At 48.8% G+C, this 17,485-nt stretch overlaps 1 protein-coding gene across 1 annotated transcript in view; it reads left to right on the top strand.

The window, feature by feature from the left end:
* HDAC1 (histone deacetylase 1) overlaps positions 1–17,485 on the top strand; it is a 200,333-nt gene that overhangs the window by 167,070 nt on the left and 15,778 nt on the right. The window contains exons 12-13 of the mRNA XM_069622473.1: positions 2,177–2,323; positions 13,203–13,251. Coding sequence (XP_069478574.1) covers positions 2,177–2,323; positions 13,203–13,251 — 196 coding nt within the window. The remainder of the gene's footprint in view (positions 1–2,176; positions 2,324–13,202; positions 13,252–17,485) is intronic.

The raw sequence follows: 17,485 nt of genomic DNA, 5'->3' as shown, positions 1-17,485 counted from the left end.
GCATTAACCCGTTTAACTGTTCTCCCCCACACATTGTTTTGTACCTAACTTACTTGACTCGGGCCTCGTCTTTGACGCCCTCAAGGTTCACTTAGCTGCGCTTTTGAGCCTACACTAAAAGGCATAAAATAAGCCATGTAGCATAGCAATTTGCTATGCTATCCTGTAGGTTTGCTAATCAAATGGGCACTTGTGTAGCAAAGTTAGCTATTTAAGTTGCCCTCTTCAATCAAAGCACAGCTCACCCTGCATTCCTTTCTTGTCCTCTGTGCTCTTCTCTTTTCTCTGTTCACTTCAAGTGCTAATGGAGAGAAAGTGCAGCAGTAATCATCTTGTCCACTCCTGTGTTAAAGGCATGTGTGGGAGTGCTATGCAAGAATGGCTTTCTTTTTCAAATAATTGCAAACTAGAAGTAATTTAGAGGATACTATTAAGCTTTCAATATCCTGTCTGGCAATTCCCAAAATGTAAGTGGTCACATAATGCATAATTACACTATTGCTACTGTAAAACACTGCATCTCCAGTAAGGTTTAGGTTAGTGTATCTAAATTGCATAGTGTCAACTATACTTCATTTTGTTGGGTAAGATGCATCATATTGACGAGTGAACACTTTTGAAAATATACATGATCAAATGCTTTTGATGGCAAACCTTGTTGCATACATCGTGCGTCTGGTGCTCCCATGAGCTAACCCGTGACATTCTATATAATCCTTCTGTTGCTTTATACCAGCTACCCTGAAAGTGAGATGACCACAAACTGCAATATTCCACCTAGTTTGCCCAGTTCTCTGCCTGCTACACAATCCACTCTTAGTCTCCTTCTAGCCTCTTACATAACAAATCCACAAAGCTAACTAGATGCTTACGCAAAGTAGTGATCAATAGTTCATCCAGTCCGTACATCTACAGATCTACTGTAATACCAAACACTGTAGTTGGCCTCCAGAGCTCGCTTTGCTTTATGATTTATTGTATTCTATATTACCACCTGCAGGAGACAGCTGGCCAGACTGTTTTAAGAGCCTTTTTATCTTGTGTATTTGTGTCCATTCATGCAGCTAACCTACATTTTACAGACACTCCTCTATGGTTCGCAAAAGCTTTTCGCCCACTCGCATAGTCTAGTAGATTTTTTATGAAGGGGGAGTAGCATTTGCAAGAGATGTTTGAAACATATAACATTTACTTTGTTTGCATTACATATCAAATGCAAGTTTCACTGTCAGTACACAATGTCTAAACAAATGGGCCTGTTTGCGAATCAAAGATTTAATTAGCAAAATCTGCTAATCAATTTTTGAAAAATAATGTATGCCTTGCACTACATCACAACAGAAAGTGTCATTTTTGAAGATGCCCCATGCTGGAGATGTTACAAGTTACTTGTAACTTTTGTTCTCCAGCATGGGTCTGGCTTGGATTCACATGCAAACCCTTCCTCCTGTCCCTCTGTGGCTCTTGGTCATACTGCCACTTTACGTGCTTAGCAAATCTGAAGATGGCTGCCAGAGGGGTTTAGTGAGAGGGCAGGCATTGGCTGGGGGCAGTATGACCCAGTGCTCAGTGATTGGTTTATAGGAGAAAGACAGTTTGAAAGTGAAATTGTTTTTCGTTTTACTGAGGATTCCTGGCAGACAGAAAATTCATAAGCATGTGAATCCATGCTGGAGAACAAAAGTTACAAATAAGTAACTTGTTCATGTAACTTTTCGACCCCTCTCCACATCCCAGGAATCCTCATAACTGTTTCCCGACTTACAAACCGTGCAGACCTTGGTGAGCAAGGCACCATACAAAGTAGGGTTGAACTTTGAAAGTTAGGTTTGTAAACCCTGCTACAATTGAAAATGAATCCTGTAAATACTCAGCACCAACCACTAGATGTCGGCCTATGCAAAGCATGTCTATCTAAGCAGATAGAAGCATCAATAAGATTACAGGTATGTAATGTTTGTCATGTAGAGAAGTTTTCAAACCCTTGCTCCTCCGTGCCCGAAGCTTGACTCTGTTCTCTTTAAGCTGCTGACTGTTATTGGTGCATGGGTGTGCCATTTGAGAGGCGTGTTGACAAACCCATGTTTGCATCTCTTACAGTTCAAAAAGTAATGCAACAGTCTATGCCATCAATAGTGAGCTGTACTCCTTGCTTACATGTGACTTCTCTCCTCAGTCCGATCTGCAGACAAGAGGATGGCCTGCGATGAAGAGTTTTCAGACTCCGAAGACGAAGGCGAGGGTGGGCGCAAAAACATGGCCAACTTCAAGAAATTGAAACGTGTAAAGGCAGACGAGGACAAGGATGGGGAGGAAAAGAAAGGTGAGTAGTATGTGATGAAACCAGGCACAATATTGGAAGAGGTGGGTGAGAACTGGACAATGTTTGCATCAGCGCTGAATAAGGACAAGTTGGAAATCGGGCGCGAGTAGGGACAGAGTATGCAACATTGATATTTAATGGGTTATTTAGAACTCGCTTAATACTCGGAGGTTTCTAGGCGTGGTCCCAGGGATTGACCTGTTGCTCGGTGTCTTGCTTCCAAGGCGAGCATGTTGCCCCTGAGCCATCCTCCAGAGACACAATGATGAAATTGTGTTCATTACTCCTCCATCCAGCTTACACTCCCCTCGGATCATAGATGGTGTTCTTGGACCACAGCAGGTGCCTATCCACTCATGCTTAACTCCCTTGCAGATTCTGTGCCTTGGCTTTTGCTGCCAGCTTCCATCCCTGCAGCATCACCCGGGTTGGCAAATATTTTCCGATTTCTTTTAATATCTTTATTGCCTTTCACTCTTTTACTGCTCGTTTGGGATCTTTCAAGATATAGACTCACTTGCTGAACACCCATTGAAATGCTGTAAAACAAGGTGTTAGAGAAAACAGCTCAGTGGCACTTCCACTGAGCTTTGGAGACGCCTGTTTATGTAGTAAACACTAGTTCACTTGTATTAGTTTTAGATTTGAATTTAGGTATATAATACTACTTTGGTCAATCCTCCATGTGAGGACCCCCGTTGTATGCTTGCTATTAAATCACTTATGCATTGTTGTTTTGCAATTTTTCTTTATTGTATTTATTGTGGCAGAAGCCCTTGCCGATGCATTTCGGACAAGGTCCTTCCTCGGGGCGAGTTTCTAAAAAAAAGAGACATTAACAATTCGGGGTTAACCTCACCCCAGATACAGTCAATTTAGACAAAACAATCAAATCTATATAATATCAACGTTCATTATAGTAATGCGAAATGACATGCCAATAAAACATACCTGCCCAATTGCTATGTATTTTTCTCTGTAATCTATATCAGAAATTCACACGCTGCGGTAGCCGTAAGATATTCTTAAAGAGAGCTTCTGTGTCGTGTCACGTATATATCAGCCAAAGTATGTTAAACTGAGGAGCAGTTTGAGTGGTTGCTCATTGTTGTGGAAGCATTCTTAGAGATTCTGGAATGAAATGAGCAACGATGCGCTTGACTAATGCCTAAAAAGGCTACTCTTATTGGCATGAAAACATAAATGCATTTACATACTAACATGTGTGAAAAGATCTGAGAATGCACTAGTGTTCTTACCTCCTCCGGCTGCCGGTGAGGTATACCGTTGATTTGATCCCTCGAACAAGTCTCGGGGCTGTATATTCCATCCTACTTGTTCTATCTAGACGAACGATTTAGTTAGTAATGCGTTCGTTTCCACTGAGACCACGTATGTCTATACGGGCATGATTCACAAGTTTACCTGTTTCTTCTTTACGCAGTCGCGCGCAGCGTTGTGGTGTCTGGGGCAACGGATGTTTCCCCTGGCAACAGAACGCTGCGCGTACCACGTCATCACGTAGGATACGTGATGACGCGGACTTGTAGTTCAAACGACATTGGGAAATGTCTGTCTTTCTGAAAGTCGTGTCCACAATCCGGATGGCTAAATTAAGCCAATTGGTTCATAGTGGTAATGTAATGTGTATATACAGGCATCTATAACCTAATACACTGAAAAAAGTTAAGTGTGGCGATAAGTCAAAGCGTATTATATTTAGTGCAAGAGAGTAAATTCCAATCACATGGTCTATTGGACTGTCTTAGCGTGACCCATACATATATGTATACATATTTTGCACTCTACTTAAAAGGTGGTGTTGCAAGGGTCCACACATCAGTGTTGTAGAATTCTTCCTTGGCACAAACCCCCAGCTACCTCGGAGCTCATCATTTTTTTTTTTTTTTTTTTTTTTTTTTTTTTTTTTTGCAGCTTTGTACCCTGAGCTGGATAATTCGGTGCAAGTTTTTAGGCCCTGGAATTTCAGTGCGGTACGCCGGCCATACTGGTATTTTTGGTCCACCCAGCTGCAACCAGGGTGCATGGTCTTGGCAGCACCATAGGTTTTCTTACATGTACTGTTCTCCTAAGCACTAAAGTCTAGTGGTAAGGATGACGGCGTAGTCGAGGAATAGAGAAGCAGCCAGAGGTGGCGCGAGTCTTCCTCCTTGCTAGACGCCCTAAATCCTGGAGTAATTAATACAGCTACCTTCTCCACTGGGCCGGGGACTACTAACCAAGAAGCTCAACATCTCGCACACATAGAACTATCCACCTGGCCCTACGCTATCCACCTGGTGTATTGGGCACCTGGCCCTATCTTATCCTTCAAACAGGATATCCTCCACCTTCCTGCAGACAATAAACCCATGTCTAAAAACCTTCTCCCTGGTGACTTTAATATTGGGTTCAACGATTGGATGCGCTACTAGGTTTCAACCAATGCCACCTCAACATACTTCAAACTTGAACTGCAACACCTTAGTCACTGACAATTGGCCGTGCCCGTGAACAGACGCCTTTTTACACTTTTGAGCGCCATCAGCCCTGCTGGAGTGGCCCCTTCCTATCTCCCACCGCCACTAGGAACACAAATAAAATGACCAAAGCCAGTATCCTGCCATGGTTGAATTGGCTCACAGGCTCCCCTCCCAATCAATGACCCGGGTACTATAGTTTCCCGATACACCTTCCTCGCCGACACCGTCGCCCTATCGCCCAAAGGAAAAACAAAGCTTGGCTGCATCACAATTCATGGTTCTCGCCTGAACTAAAAACCCTGTGTCTCGAGAAATGGCAGGCAGAAGCCAAATGAGAAACAACCCTACCTTGGAGAACACAAATACTTGAGAAAATAAATGCCTACAATACAAGGATGGAGAATGCTAAATCCAGCTCCAGAGCTCGTACCCATCATGCGAGAGCAAGAAACTCCTTTCTCACATCCATCTAACTGCATACAGGATGGCGCCTGGTGTGCCAACATTCAAAAGGCCCTACTAATAACATTGACCAGGATCAGAAAAGGATTAACAGTAAGAGCCCTTGACGGGGCCAATAACTACTATGCTCAATGCCCCGCTGTTGTACTTCAAACCCATGTCTGAGCTTGAAATGACCAACGACCTAAACTTCCCCCTGCCAGGGTGACATTGCCCAGCAACAGTTAAGGATTGCGCAGAACTGATGGCTCCTTTCAGCGCCTCCCTCATCAACTTGTCCTTTGCCTCCTGCTCCGTACTCTCCTGTCTAAGAGACATCTGGGTCCTACTACTCCTAAAAAAAAATTTTTAAAATCAAACTCCTTGAACCCTAATATGCCTAATAACCACCGTCCCATTACAACCGTCCCCTTACACCTTAAAAACCTGGACCACACAGCCTACTTACAGATCCAGAGTTTCCTGGAAACGCACAATGTGCTAGGCATATGCGCCAGTTGGGCTCAGTTCAGGCTATGACCCTGAAGCTGCCCTTAGACGTGAAGAATCGATTGGATGAGATCAAACACGCCGGTACATCAGCCCTCCTCCGGCTGCTCTATATCAGCAGCCTTTGACTTGGAAGCCCACCTGCCCTCTCTTGGATCTCTTCCTTTCTCCAGCATGAGGTCTGGCCTGGATTCACATGCTCATGAATATTCTCCGTCGTCAGGCTGGGAATCCTTCAGTTTAGTTTCTGAACTGTCTTTCTCATAACAACCAATCACTGATCTCTGGGTCATACTGCCCTCTACCTAAGCCTCTCTGGCAGCCATCTTCAGATTTTTACCGCACGTTCAAGTGTTGGGAGTCCTCGTGCTATAGCTCTCGAGCTTTTACTGTTGCTATTTTTCTTAGTGTGCTAAAAAAATATTTGGTCAATCGAGCCTCAAGCTCCATCGAGCCATCATCCGACTAACTAGGGTGCGTTTTTCGGAACCTCTATGCCCCTCAAGGGTGTTTTGTTTGAGTTCCCTTCTTGAAGGATTCCAGAAGATTCTTGAGGCCTACATCACGTGAACATGGCTGAGGATAAAGGAGACGCGACTCCTCTGTTCAGGATCTGCCCAGGATGCGTACTATGGAACATCTTCCTGGACGATTGGCACTCCCTGTGCCTTTAGTGCCTACATTCAGACCGTTCGCACGTAGAGGAGGCCTGTGTGTTCTGCAAAGACATGGTGCCATGCACCATGAAGGACCGTCACAAGTGGCTGCACACTAAGACCCTGGCGGCAGGTGAGCCCCGGCAGCATGCTTCTCCCAAGAGGAAATCTGAGCGGTTTTCTAAGACCTTTGAGGGTGCTCCGCCGACGGGGGCCCAACATAAGGCAAAGCGCCGTTAGTACGGGCTCCGGGGCAGGCCGGCCGGGCGTAGCATCGCTGACGCCGTCAACCACGAGCCAAACCTCCGGCTCAGCGAAGAGAAGGAAGTCGGACCACCCAGGTAAGCTTCTGGAGAAGGCCCGGTTGACTCCGACAGAGAAAGCCATGGGGGAGTGGGACATTGACCCTTCCTACACAGTGAAGGCCTCAGACGCACCCACGGTCGTGAAGGCCCAGGTCACCAGGCGAAGGAATCTATTGAGGGAGTGGTGGCATCCCTGGCGAAGGCCGCGGATGTGGTCCCAGTGGAGATGACCCCCCAAGACGAGTTTCCCTGCCTGCTCGGAGGGAATCCTCTTTCCTGCCCATTGAGAAGACTCCTGTGAAGACGATGCTGATCTCCCCGAGGCCGTTGCCCCTGGCTGAGAGGAAGGGGGTGGCGGGGGGGGCACGGTAGTCCAGCCAGACTCGCGTATCTCTTCCGAGGGGCTCTCTGGCCTGAAGACAGTGCTTGACAAGTTTGTCGAGGCCAGGTCCTACGGGAAGGACCTCGATGAGGCTGATGTGGAAAGCGACGAGGGAACCGACGAGGGGCGGCAGGGCAGTTGAGGAACCGGAGGACACCACTGCTCCTGTCACAACCGCCACCACCGACTGACATGTCGGCAGACATCCTGCAAGCTCTGCACACCCTATGCTCCGATCAGGACAAGGATGTCCATGCCTCCGGGCGATCCCGCGGCGCCTAGACCATCAGGGGACCCGCCGCCTAAGAAGTCCACCATCCTCCACCCTAACATCCTTCACCTCCATCCCCTCCGCTGAGGGACGAGACGGGTAAAGGTGACTAACAGACCTCCCGTTGCCATTACCCAGGGCTTCTCCACCTGACGAGATCGGTTTGTTCCATGCCATAATCCCTAGGGCCTTGAAGCTATTTCAACTGTACCCTGAGGAAAAGGAGGGATTTGTTTATCCGCGCAGAGGCCAAGAGGAAGACTGTGCCCTTGATCCTGCTGTTGGGCGACATTTGGGACAAAGGACTGTCCCTCCCTGAAGAACCCGTCCTCTGCAAAGAGACCGTTACGAGAAGAAATACAGGGTTGCCAGACTCTGCACCAACTGTCTCAGGTCTCAGCTGTCCCCGGACTCGGTGGTCTCGTCGGCTGCCAAGAAGAAATATGCAGGGTTGGCGGCATAGACTTCCACTTCTCCACCGGATGGCGAGGGAAAGAAGCTGGATGCCATGGGACGTTGGGTCATCTCTTCAGCAACAACCTTTAAGGTGGCCAAAGCTCTCGCCATCGTGGCCCGCTATGACGGGGAGCTTTGGTTTAAGATCGCCTCTTTCCTGGACTTCCAGACAATAGGGCAGAGACCTTTGAAATCCTGCAAGAAGGCGAGGTGGCATCAGACCATGCCATCACGGTGGCCATGGACATCGGCTTCTGCCAGATGGGCAATGGCGTTTGTCTTCGGCGAGGCTGGCTTAAGGCCACCAATTTCCGTCAGGACATCCAGACAAGGGTATTGGACATGCCCTTCGGGGACAACTTTTTCTGCAAGACGGTGGACGTATCTCTGCAAGCCATCAAGGCAGATTGAGATGACTCGTGCCTTGGGCACACTAACGGCCGGCCTTTCAGGCCTCCGGAGGCAAGTTCCATGGTTCCTCCAAAGGATTCGGTGGCAACTTCTCTTCGTACCGTCAACTACCCCGTTACTCGGCCCAGGAAGCCTACAGGGGCAGCAGCAAAGCCAGTGACAATCGTTGTCGCCAAGGCCCCAAGGTGGGGACGTCCACGACTAAGAAGGGCTGAACCGGCCGTGACATTGGGCCCCCCACGCGAGCACCCCGGTGGGAGGCCGGCTGGCAAACTTCATCGGCGTGTGTAAATTCATCTCCGACCGTTGGGTGCAGGACGCCCTGGCCCATGGACACACACTGGAATTCCAAAGAAAGTGTGCCCGTGTTCCACCAGTGGCTAGGCAAGAAAACCACAAGCCACAACTACTTCTAGAGGTACGAGCAAGGCTGAAAAAGGGCACGATAGAACTCGTCCCGAAGAGGCTCCAGGGTTCCGAGTGTACTCGCTGTACTTCCTCGTCAGGAAAAAGACTGGCGGTTAGCGGCCCACCCTGGATCTCTGCTGCCTCAACAAATGCATCAAGTCCCAGAAGTTTCGGATGGTCACCCTTCAGCACGTGCTGGGACAAATGGAGGAAGGGGATTTCCTGTTGTCACTGGACCTAGATAATTGCTTATTTTCACATCCCCCAACCCCCATCCACAAGGGCCATAGAAAGGTTCTATGCTTCGTGGTCCAGGGGCAGCACTATCAATTCAAGGCCCTTCCCGTCGGTTTGAAGTTGGCGCCAAGGGTCGTCACCAAGTGCCTGGAGGCTTGGCTGCGCCTGCAGGGGGTACACGTCTACCCCTACCTGGACGATTGACTCATCCGAGCGAAGTCAAGGGAACTTGCCGTCGAGCGCACGGCGAGGACCGTCTGCCTGCTCACGGAACTGGAGTGAAGAACACTGTTGCTGACTCGGGGACCTGTGCTCTTGCCACAAGTGGGAGCTTCGGCAGGATCAGGTGGACCTACTGTTTCGACAATGGGGCACTCCCTAGATTGACCTATTTGCAATGGCCAGAAACACGTGTTAGAGGTTTGCCAGCAGGTTTCCCCAGTCGGGGAAGCATGTGAAATGTTTTCTTCTCCCCCTGGGACGGCCTGTTCCTCTATGCGTTCCTGCCATTGCTGTTGGTTCTTCGACTGCTTCTTTGACTAGTCAATCAACTCAAACGGTCCCGGTGCAGGATGATCCTCGTCGCACCAGCGTGGCCGAGGCAGATATGGTACCCGGACCTTCTGGACATGTCAACGTCCCCTCCAATCAAGCTTCCGGCAGACGCAGATCTTCTCGCCAGAGAAGAGGGTGCAATTCTGCACCACGACCCAGGGCCTCTGAACCTGCAGGCCTGGCTCCTGCAGCGCCGGAGTTTGGAGGATAAAATATCCCAGCAGACTGTAAGGAAGTGCTCGCTAAGGCCAGGGCATCATCTACGCATAAGAGGTTCAGTCTGGTGCCGTGCGCAGGAACTGGACCCTCTGCAGATTATATCTCCACAGGTGCTGCCGTACTTGCTGACGCTGGCCAAGGCAGGATTGGCTCATGCCTCAATCAAGGTTCATCTGGCGGCTTGTTTATTTATTTGATAATGCGCACCAAGCCCTTAAGCAGCCGGGCGCAGCGGTACAAGAAATACTCTAAGCTTAGTGTTACATAGTTGGTACGTGCATAAATTACATTACAGTGTGAGAAAGGCTATCTCCCGCTACACCAGGATTCCGGGACGGTTGTCGTTATGGATGCACTGCCTGGTCAAGGAGTTCATAAAAGGACTTTTCCGTTTGTTTCCGCCGGTGAAGGCTCCGGCCCTGGCTTGGGACCTCAATGTGGTGCTGACTAGGCTCATGGGTCCTCCGTTCGAGCCTATGCATTCGGCACCGCTGATGTACTTATCGTGGAAGATAGCGTTTCTTGTGGCTGTCAACTCTGCACGATGGGTGGGAGAGATCCAGGCCCTCTCCTGTAAGCCTCCATACTTAACATTCCACAAAACAAGGGTCATGCTGCGGACGCACCCCATCTCATGCACAAGGTGCCATCAGACTTCCATCTCAACGAGCCCTTGGTGTTAACTGTTTTCTTCCCGTCACCTTTGTCGCCAGCTGAGAGGACTTTGCACTTACTGGATGTGGCTAGAGCGCTGAAGTTCAACGTGGACCGCACAGTTTTCGGTGGACATCACAGCGGTTTGTCAACTTTGGTCCTGTGAACCAAGGGAAGGCCCTCTCCAAGGCTTCCATTTCCAGCTGGCTCTCCGGCTGCATCACTCATTGTCACCGGTTGGCAAACCGACCGTTGCCTGGCCGTCCGAGAGCCCATTCAACCAGAGCGATTGCTGCAACTATGGCAGTCCCGTCTGGTGTGCCCCTGCTGGACATCTGCAAGGCTGATACGTGGAGGTCGACGCACACCTTCACGAGATTCTATTGCGTCGACCGGAATTCCATGGAGGAGTGCAGAGTCGCCCAAGCAGTGCTGCGCAACCTGTTCGCTTGAAGGTGAGCCTGGTGAGGAGGTAAGAGTTGCTTAATATTGAGCCTTGCCACCTCCCGTGGTTGTGCCTGTGTGTACTGCTATGTATTCTTTATTCATGAGCATGTGAATCCATACCAGACACATGCTAGAGCACAAGTTATAGGTAAGTAACGTGTTCCTTACTTTCGGCCAGAAGGCCAGCAACAAAGTCTCTGCTGTTGGAATACGTTTTGCGACAGGTGCAGGGAAAAATGTTGATCCGAATCAGTGTATGACTCGGATGTGCTATCCTTTCTGCTTTCCTTTGCACACAAAGGGCTTCAGGTTGCTGCCATTATTACCTGGCAGCGCTTTCCATCTTCAAGCACTCATCCGAGAAATGCTCCCATTTCAAAATCCCACTGGTGACTCAATTTCTAAAAGAGCTCACAAATGTGTTCCCACCTTCTGCTCTTCTGGTTTGGGACCTCAACCTGTGTGCGTGCGTCACTTGAACCCTTGCACACATGTCTGGGTAAGACCATGCTATTGGTTGCGCTAACCTCTGCACGTAGAAGTCAGAAAATTGTGCTGCTGGCCTTTTATCCTCCTCCGCGTCCTAGTAAGGAAAAGGAAAGGCCCCGTCGGTTGGACCCTAGGAGAGCCTTATGTTTTTATATTTCCAGGATATCAAGTTGAGAGTGGACGACCAGCTCTTTGCAGGGAATACTGAATGCAAATTAGGCCAGACGGTTTCCAAGCCAACCTTGTTTAGGTGGATCATCCTCACTATTGACTGGCAGGCAATGGCACTCCTGAGGGTTTACATGCACATTCCACCAGGGGCAAGGCCTCTTCGACAGCCCTGCAAATGGGTGGCCCTATTAAACGCATCTGCGATGCTGCAACATGGTAATTAATCGACACGTTTACTGAGCATCATTCTCTAGATACTTCCCATGCTCCGGATTCGCTTTTGGTAAGGCAGTACTTTGCTAAAACTCATTGCATATCTAAATTCTTCACCCTCCTCCAAATATGGATACTGCTTTGGGAGTCTGTCAAAGATAAATACTTTGGGGGACACAATCCATTTGAAGCACAAGTTACTTACCAACTGGTAACGTTCTTTCGAATGGATGTACCTCCCAACGTATTCCTCATCGCCCCCCCAACCTACCCCTCTGCATAATTTCCCATTTTATTATAGCTTTCGTTCCAACAAGGTTGATTACTGTCCTGCCAGTGGTTGGACATTTCTGCTCACACAAGGAGAGGAAAAACGGAACTGAGGCCAACGGGAGCTGTGTGTGCGCTACTTATAACATCCGTTGACGTCACTGTCGACTGAGGCCTTCGAGGGACATCAACTCGCGATGTGGGGCTCCCTCTGCCGAAGCTGGGCATTACAGGTCAAAGATGAGGAATAAGTTGGAGGAACATCCACTTGAAAGAACGTTACCAGTTGGTAAGTAACTTATTTTCTCTTTGAAAACTACTTTTGCAGCCTGATGTAGACTTTTTTTTGTATGTGACCCACTGACTTCTATATGTGGTGAAGGTGGGCATCTAGGGAGTCACTAAGTCAACATGCTAGTCTGATTTGCCGCTTGGCTGGTGTTCTCGAGAGGGTCTGGGTATCCAACTGAAGGGACACAAAATGGCTTCTCTATACAACCACTATATGACAGCAGTGTGGAAAGCGTGTGAATTGCTATAATGCTTACCAAGTCAGAGAATAAGTTTCCTAGGTAAGTACCTAATTTACATTAGGGTGGTGAAGAGGGTAACCCACTGTGGCAGAAGCTAGTAATCTGGGGAGGAGGCGTGAAGTCCCAGTACTTGGGCGCTAAGGTGTGAGGAACCTGGAAGGCAGGCCACTGGGTAAATGGAGACTGGTAGCCTGTGAAATGCCAAAGGACCCACCTGGCAGAGGCGTTCCATACAGATTCATCATGGGGACAATTCATTTTAGCATTATGCAGTCAATGGTGAGAAGAAACCTGAACAATCCAAGATGAGGAGCAGGAAAGGTGGCAAATTGTGTTGATGCAAAAAAGTGAGGAACTAGTGAAAGGAGGACTTTGGGGGGGGTGGGGGCACTGGGTAAGGAAGGAAAGGATACCCTAGTCCAAAGATTGCACATGTGAAACTGAACAGAAGAGGGTTTGGGGGGGGGGGGCAAGGAAGTTGCTTCCTTATTATTTTATTATTGTTTAATATTCAGGACCCTGTCAACCAGGATGGTGCCCTGTAAAACTGAAATCCCAGAGTGGTGGATGTGCGCAAAGATGCATGTGTAGGTCTGGCTGAAGATGGTACTGGGGTAAGGTTGGTATTGATTTGTCCGGTCTCACTAGATGAAGCAATTGGACATTGAATCTGTTTCTGTGAAAGCACAGGGATGGTCTCAAGTGCTTTGGAGAAATGCAAAGTGCAAAACTCTTCCTTCTCCATCTGATATTTTCTTTCTCCCCCAGATATAAAGGAAGATGAGAGAGCGAAGGAGGATAAAACAGATGCGAAGAGGTGAGTTGGAAATGTCCTGTGCGGATGCTGGGCTGCTGTGTGCATGCATAAAACCATTGTTTGGATGGACATGCTGCCTGCTTATATGCTCAGCTGAGAGTAGTGGAAGACCCATTGTTGCTGGCAACCCTGCCCTCTCCAGGATGTGTGCTGCTGAAGGGAATTGTGAGTGGTTCCAGCCACACGGTTACTGAACACAAAGTATGCATAGCTGATACGTGGTGGTTTCCCTTAACCAATGAGAATGGACCCATCCCCTGCACAAGCTGGGCTGCTGATGGAAGGACTGGGTGTGGCTCCTTTACTTTAGCACTGGATGCATTTCTGAGGTCTCAGTAGTGGACTCTGCATCTGAACAGCTAACTGGGAGTAGTGGTGCAGGTGTTTGTACAAGAACCAATTGCGAAGAGGAGTTTCTTTCCTCCTTAAACCAGACCTGTGGTGGTGGGATGCATGATGTGTTGGGAGTTGGGGGAAGGGTGGTGCATGGTATAGTGTGGATTGCCCTTTTATAGACTGGGTAAAGTCGGTCTGTCCAATAACTTCCTAATCCGGGTATGAACACTCTAGGTAGAGTAACTCAAGTATGGCCGAAAGAGTAGCAGGAAGGGTGTGCGGCTTGTAAGCTCCTCCGCCCCCAAGATTTTGAAGGAGCTTAGAGTAAAACAGTGGGCGGCCTACGGTATATCCAAGGCCGGGACTTCTCCCACTGCTGCTACCACCGAATGTGACAGAGTGACTATAAGGCCTCCGAACCGGAGGTTGTTGACCTTTCAAAGGAACTCTCACGTTCCGCATAGTCTGTCCCCAGCCCCGATAAGCACGGCGTAAGCTCCGCTATGAGGAAGTCACACCCCGGTGACAAAGACAGACCCGTGCATGACACTAAGCACACAACCCCTAGCCTTACTTAGACGTTGCCGAAAAAGACTTTGGCGCCAACAGGTGCACCAGTAATTCCGGTCATACCTGCCGATCGAGATCGGTGGCCATCCCCGCAGCCGCATGCGCACCTAGCGACTGGGCAATCCAAGACAAAGGGCGCTACCACCAAAACGCATAGTTCCGTCGACACGCATCACAGGTAAGCGTACGGCGTAGACAAACAAAGGACTCCGGAAAAGGTGGCCGATAGGGGCAAGGCCCTGATTCCGCCGAAACAGACTTCCTTTCAATCGTCAGATGTACCTACGCGCCTCCCGACTGTTGAGGACGTCGAGATCAGTCTGGGAAGAATTGTGGCCGCCAATTCCCATAAAAGGCAGGCTAGGGACTCTCCGAAAGACCCAAAGATCTGCCGAGATCGAAGGATAGCGTTCAGAAGTCGAGAGAAGGGCACAGGGATAGCCCACCTTCGTTGATCCCGCCAGAGGACTTCTCTGAGGGAAAGGAAGGACTTTCTTCAACGCTAAGGCACAGAGCGATGGAAGAGTGCTAGGGACACTGTCGATGGAAGACTGAGACGCACTTTTCCACCCCTAGACGTTCTAGATCGTCAGTCTGGACTAGGGAACAGTTTGAGGACTGCATGGAAAGGCTGGACAAGGTTGTTTCACATGCAGAATTCACACCAAGAAGGCCAAGGGAGGAAAGCCCTGCTAACCCTAGATCTAAATTCCCAAGCATTTGACCCCTCTTTAGAAGAAGACATATATAATTATGACCTTACTGAAGAAGACATTCTACCAGTTAAGGTACAGGAGAATCCTTTCTATGACGAGGAACATGAGCCCATTGGAGATGAACCTATTGAAGACTGGGCAGAGGACCCAGATGTGGGTGATCCTCAACCATGGGAGTCCCCAGAGCCACAAGACCCAGACCCAGATATTCTGGCCTTGGATTCTCCGCAGAACACCCCTACAAGAAATCCCTCTCCTATTGATGATCAACTAACATGTAATGTTGCGTAAAGAAGCTGATTACTTTTGCCACTGAAGAGACAGCACCTGAAGCCGGTTTCATTGAGGATATACTCAGAGAAGCCGCCAACCAGCCAATCCATCCCTCTACTCCATTCGATTTAAAAAAAAAATGCCTTGCTTCATCTTTGTTTACACCGGCTCTTACGAGAGGGGTAAACCCAAGAATTGAAAAACTCTTCCTCCCTTCCCCATCAGACCCTCAATATATTGGGTAATTCCACCCCAGATTCATTGGTAGTCACTACCACAAGGAAAAGAGCAGGGATTCCTTTAACAGGCGAGGCTCCCCCTGACAAAGAAATGAAATACTTCAGCGTACTCCACGCGTATCGCCAATGACGCCACTCTATTGGCCAGTTACGCAGATGCGCAATGGGCTTTAATACAAGAAGGCCTACAAGAGGCTCCAGAACCTCTACGGACCTGCCTACTTACCACAGTTTCTGAAGGTAGGCAAGTTGTTCAAAGTATTTTAAAAAACACTTTGGATTCTGCCGGGACAGCCAGCCGAGCCCTCGCTCAGGGCATTCTCCTCCAGACACACGTGGCTTCGAAATTCAGGGTTTAAACCTGAAACGCAAGCGTCTCTTATAAACAAACCTGTAGAGGAAAGGCGGTCGATGAGGCCTTAGAGACCGCGAAAAAAGAACATGAAACACTAAAGAGTTTGGACCAAATTACTGAGACGTTCCACAAGGCGAGGATTTGGAAACAGGTTTTTTGTGGCCAACGCTCCACTCGTCAACAATACCCTTCAGGAAACAAATGGAACTCTCTGCAGGGAACCAATACTTAAAATACCCCGTGCCCCCAAAGGGGACAGCGGCATGGTAAGGGAAAAGGCAGGAATACGACCACCAGAGGTTCTCCAGCCTCAGGCTCCAAATGATTCTAAGATACAGGTCCCATCCCATGCCTCTCCGGTCAGGGGCCAGCTGACCTCATTCCTGAAAGCATGGGAGGGAATCACCACGGACCAGTGGGGGCTAAAATCTATAGCCCACGGCTACTGTGTAGCGTTCAACCAATCCCCAAAATGCAAACCTCCACGTCAATGAAGACGAACACCAGACCATCTCCGCATACTACTTCAAGAAGTCGAGATACTGGAACAAAAAGGAGCCATAGAGATCGTACCTCTATCACAGGTAAAGGAGGGTATTTATTCAGTGTACTTCCTTGATCCCAAAAAGGATCTAACCATGCGTCCTGTTCTAGATCTGCGCCCAGCGAACAAGTTTTTTAAAACCACAAAAATTTTGCATGGTCACCCTGCAGGAAATAATTCCTCTGCGCGCACACAGGGATTACATGGCAAATCTGGATATGAAAGATGCATACTTCCAAATTTCGATATTGCCAGCGCACACAGTACCTCAGGTTTATGGTAGAAAACCAACATCAGTTCAAGGTACTACCCTTCGGCATAGCATCTGCACCAAGGGTCTTTACGAAGGTACTAGCCGTAGCGGCCGCACCCCTGCACAGGCAATCCATTCCAGTTTATCCTTACCTCGACGACTGGCTCATAACAGGAGACTCCTACGAAACATGTCTGTCAAATACCCAAAAGACGATAATCTTTTATTCAGCCTGGGTTTCTCTATCAACAAGAAAAAATCCAGCTTAGACCCCAGTCAAGTCAAACAATTCCTAGGGGCTCTAATTCAAACAAAGGATGGTCTTGTCTTCCCCCTCCGAGAGGGTTCAAATCCTTCACTATGTAGCCAGTCAAGAGGTAACAGTACACAAGGCTATGCGTCTGCTCGGAATGATGGCATCATGTATCTACTTAGTTCCTTGCGCGCCTGCGCCCAATGCAAAAGTGGCTAAGCAACCAGTGGTGTCAGGCCAACAGACAGTGGGACGATTTAGTAGCGGTCTTGCCGGCCCTCATTCTCTCGCTGCAGTGGTGGTCGAGGGAAAACCTCTTGAAAGGGAAATCCTTCACCACCCCTGCAGTGGAAGCCACTCTAACGCAGAGTTTGGTCGCCAGACATAGCGTCCAACCACATAAACCTGCTGGCAATGATGGCAGTGTTCAAAGCACTGAAATTGTTTGAAACACAACTACAGGGAAAGACTATTCTAATCCTCAGACAGCACCATGGCCATGTACTATCTTAACAAACGGGGATGCACTCCTTCTCCAGGGCTGTCCAAACTGTCTCAGAACATTTGGAAGTGGGCTCTCAAACGCAGCATGTTCCTGTTATCACATGAGGGGAACTCCATCTTCTGACAGACGTACTCAGCAGAGACTTTCTGTTGCCCAGGGAGTACGAATGGCGATTACACAGACACCGTTG

Source organism: Ambystoma mexicanum, chromosome 11, assembly GCF_040938575.1.
Source record: "Ambystoma mexicanum isolate Mex_15411 chromosome 11, UKY_AmexF1_1, whole genome shotgun sequence".
Taxonomy (NCBI): Eukaryota; Metazoa; Chordata; class Amphibia; order Caudata; family Ambystomatidae; genus Ambystoma; species Ambystoma mexicanum.
Note: the sequence above shows the minus strand (reverse complement) of the source record. Positions and strands in the feature narration are given on the sequence as shown.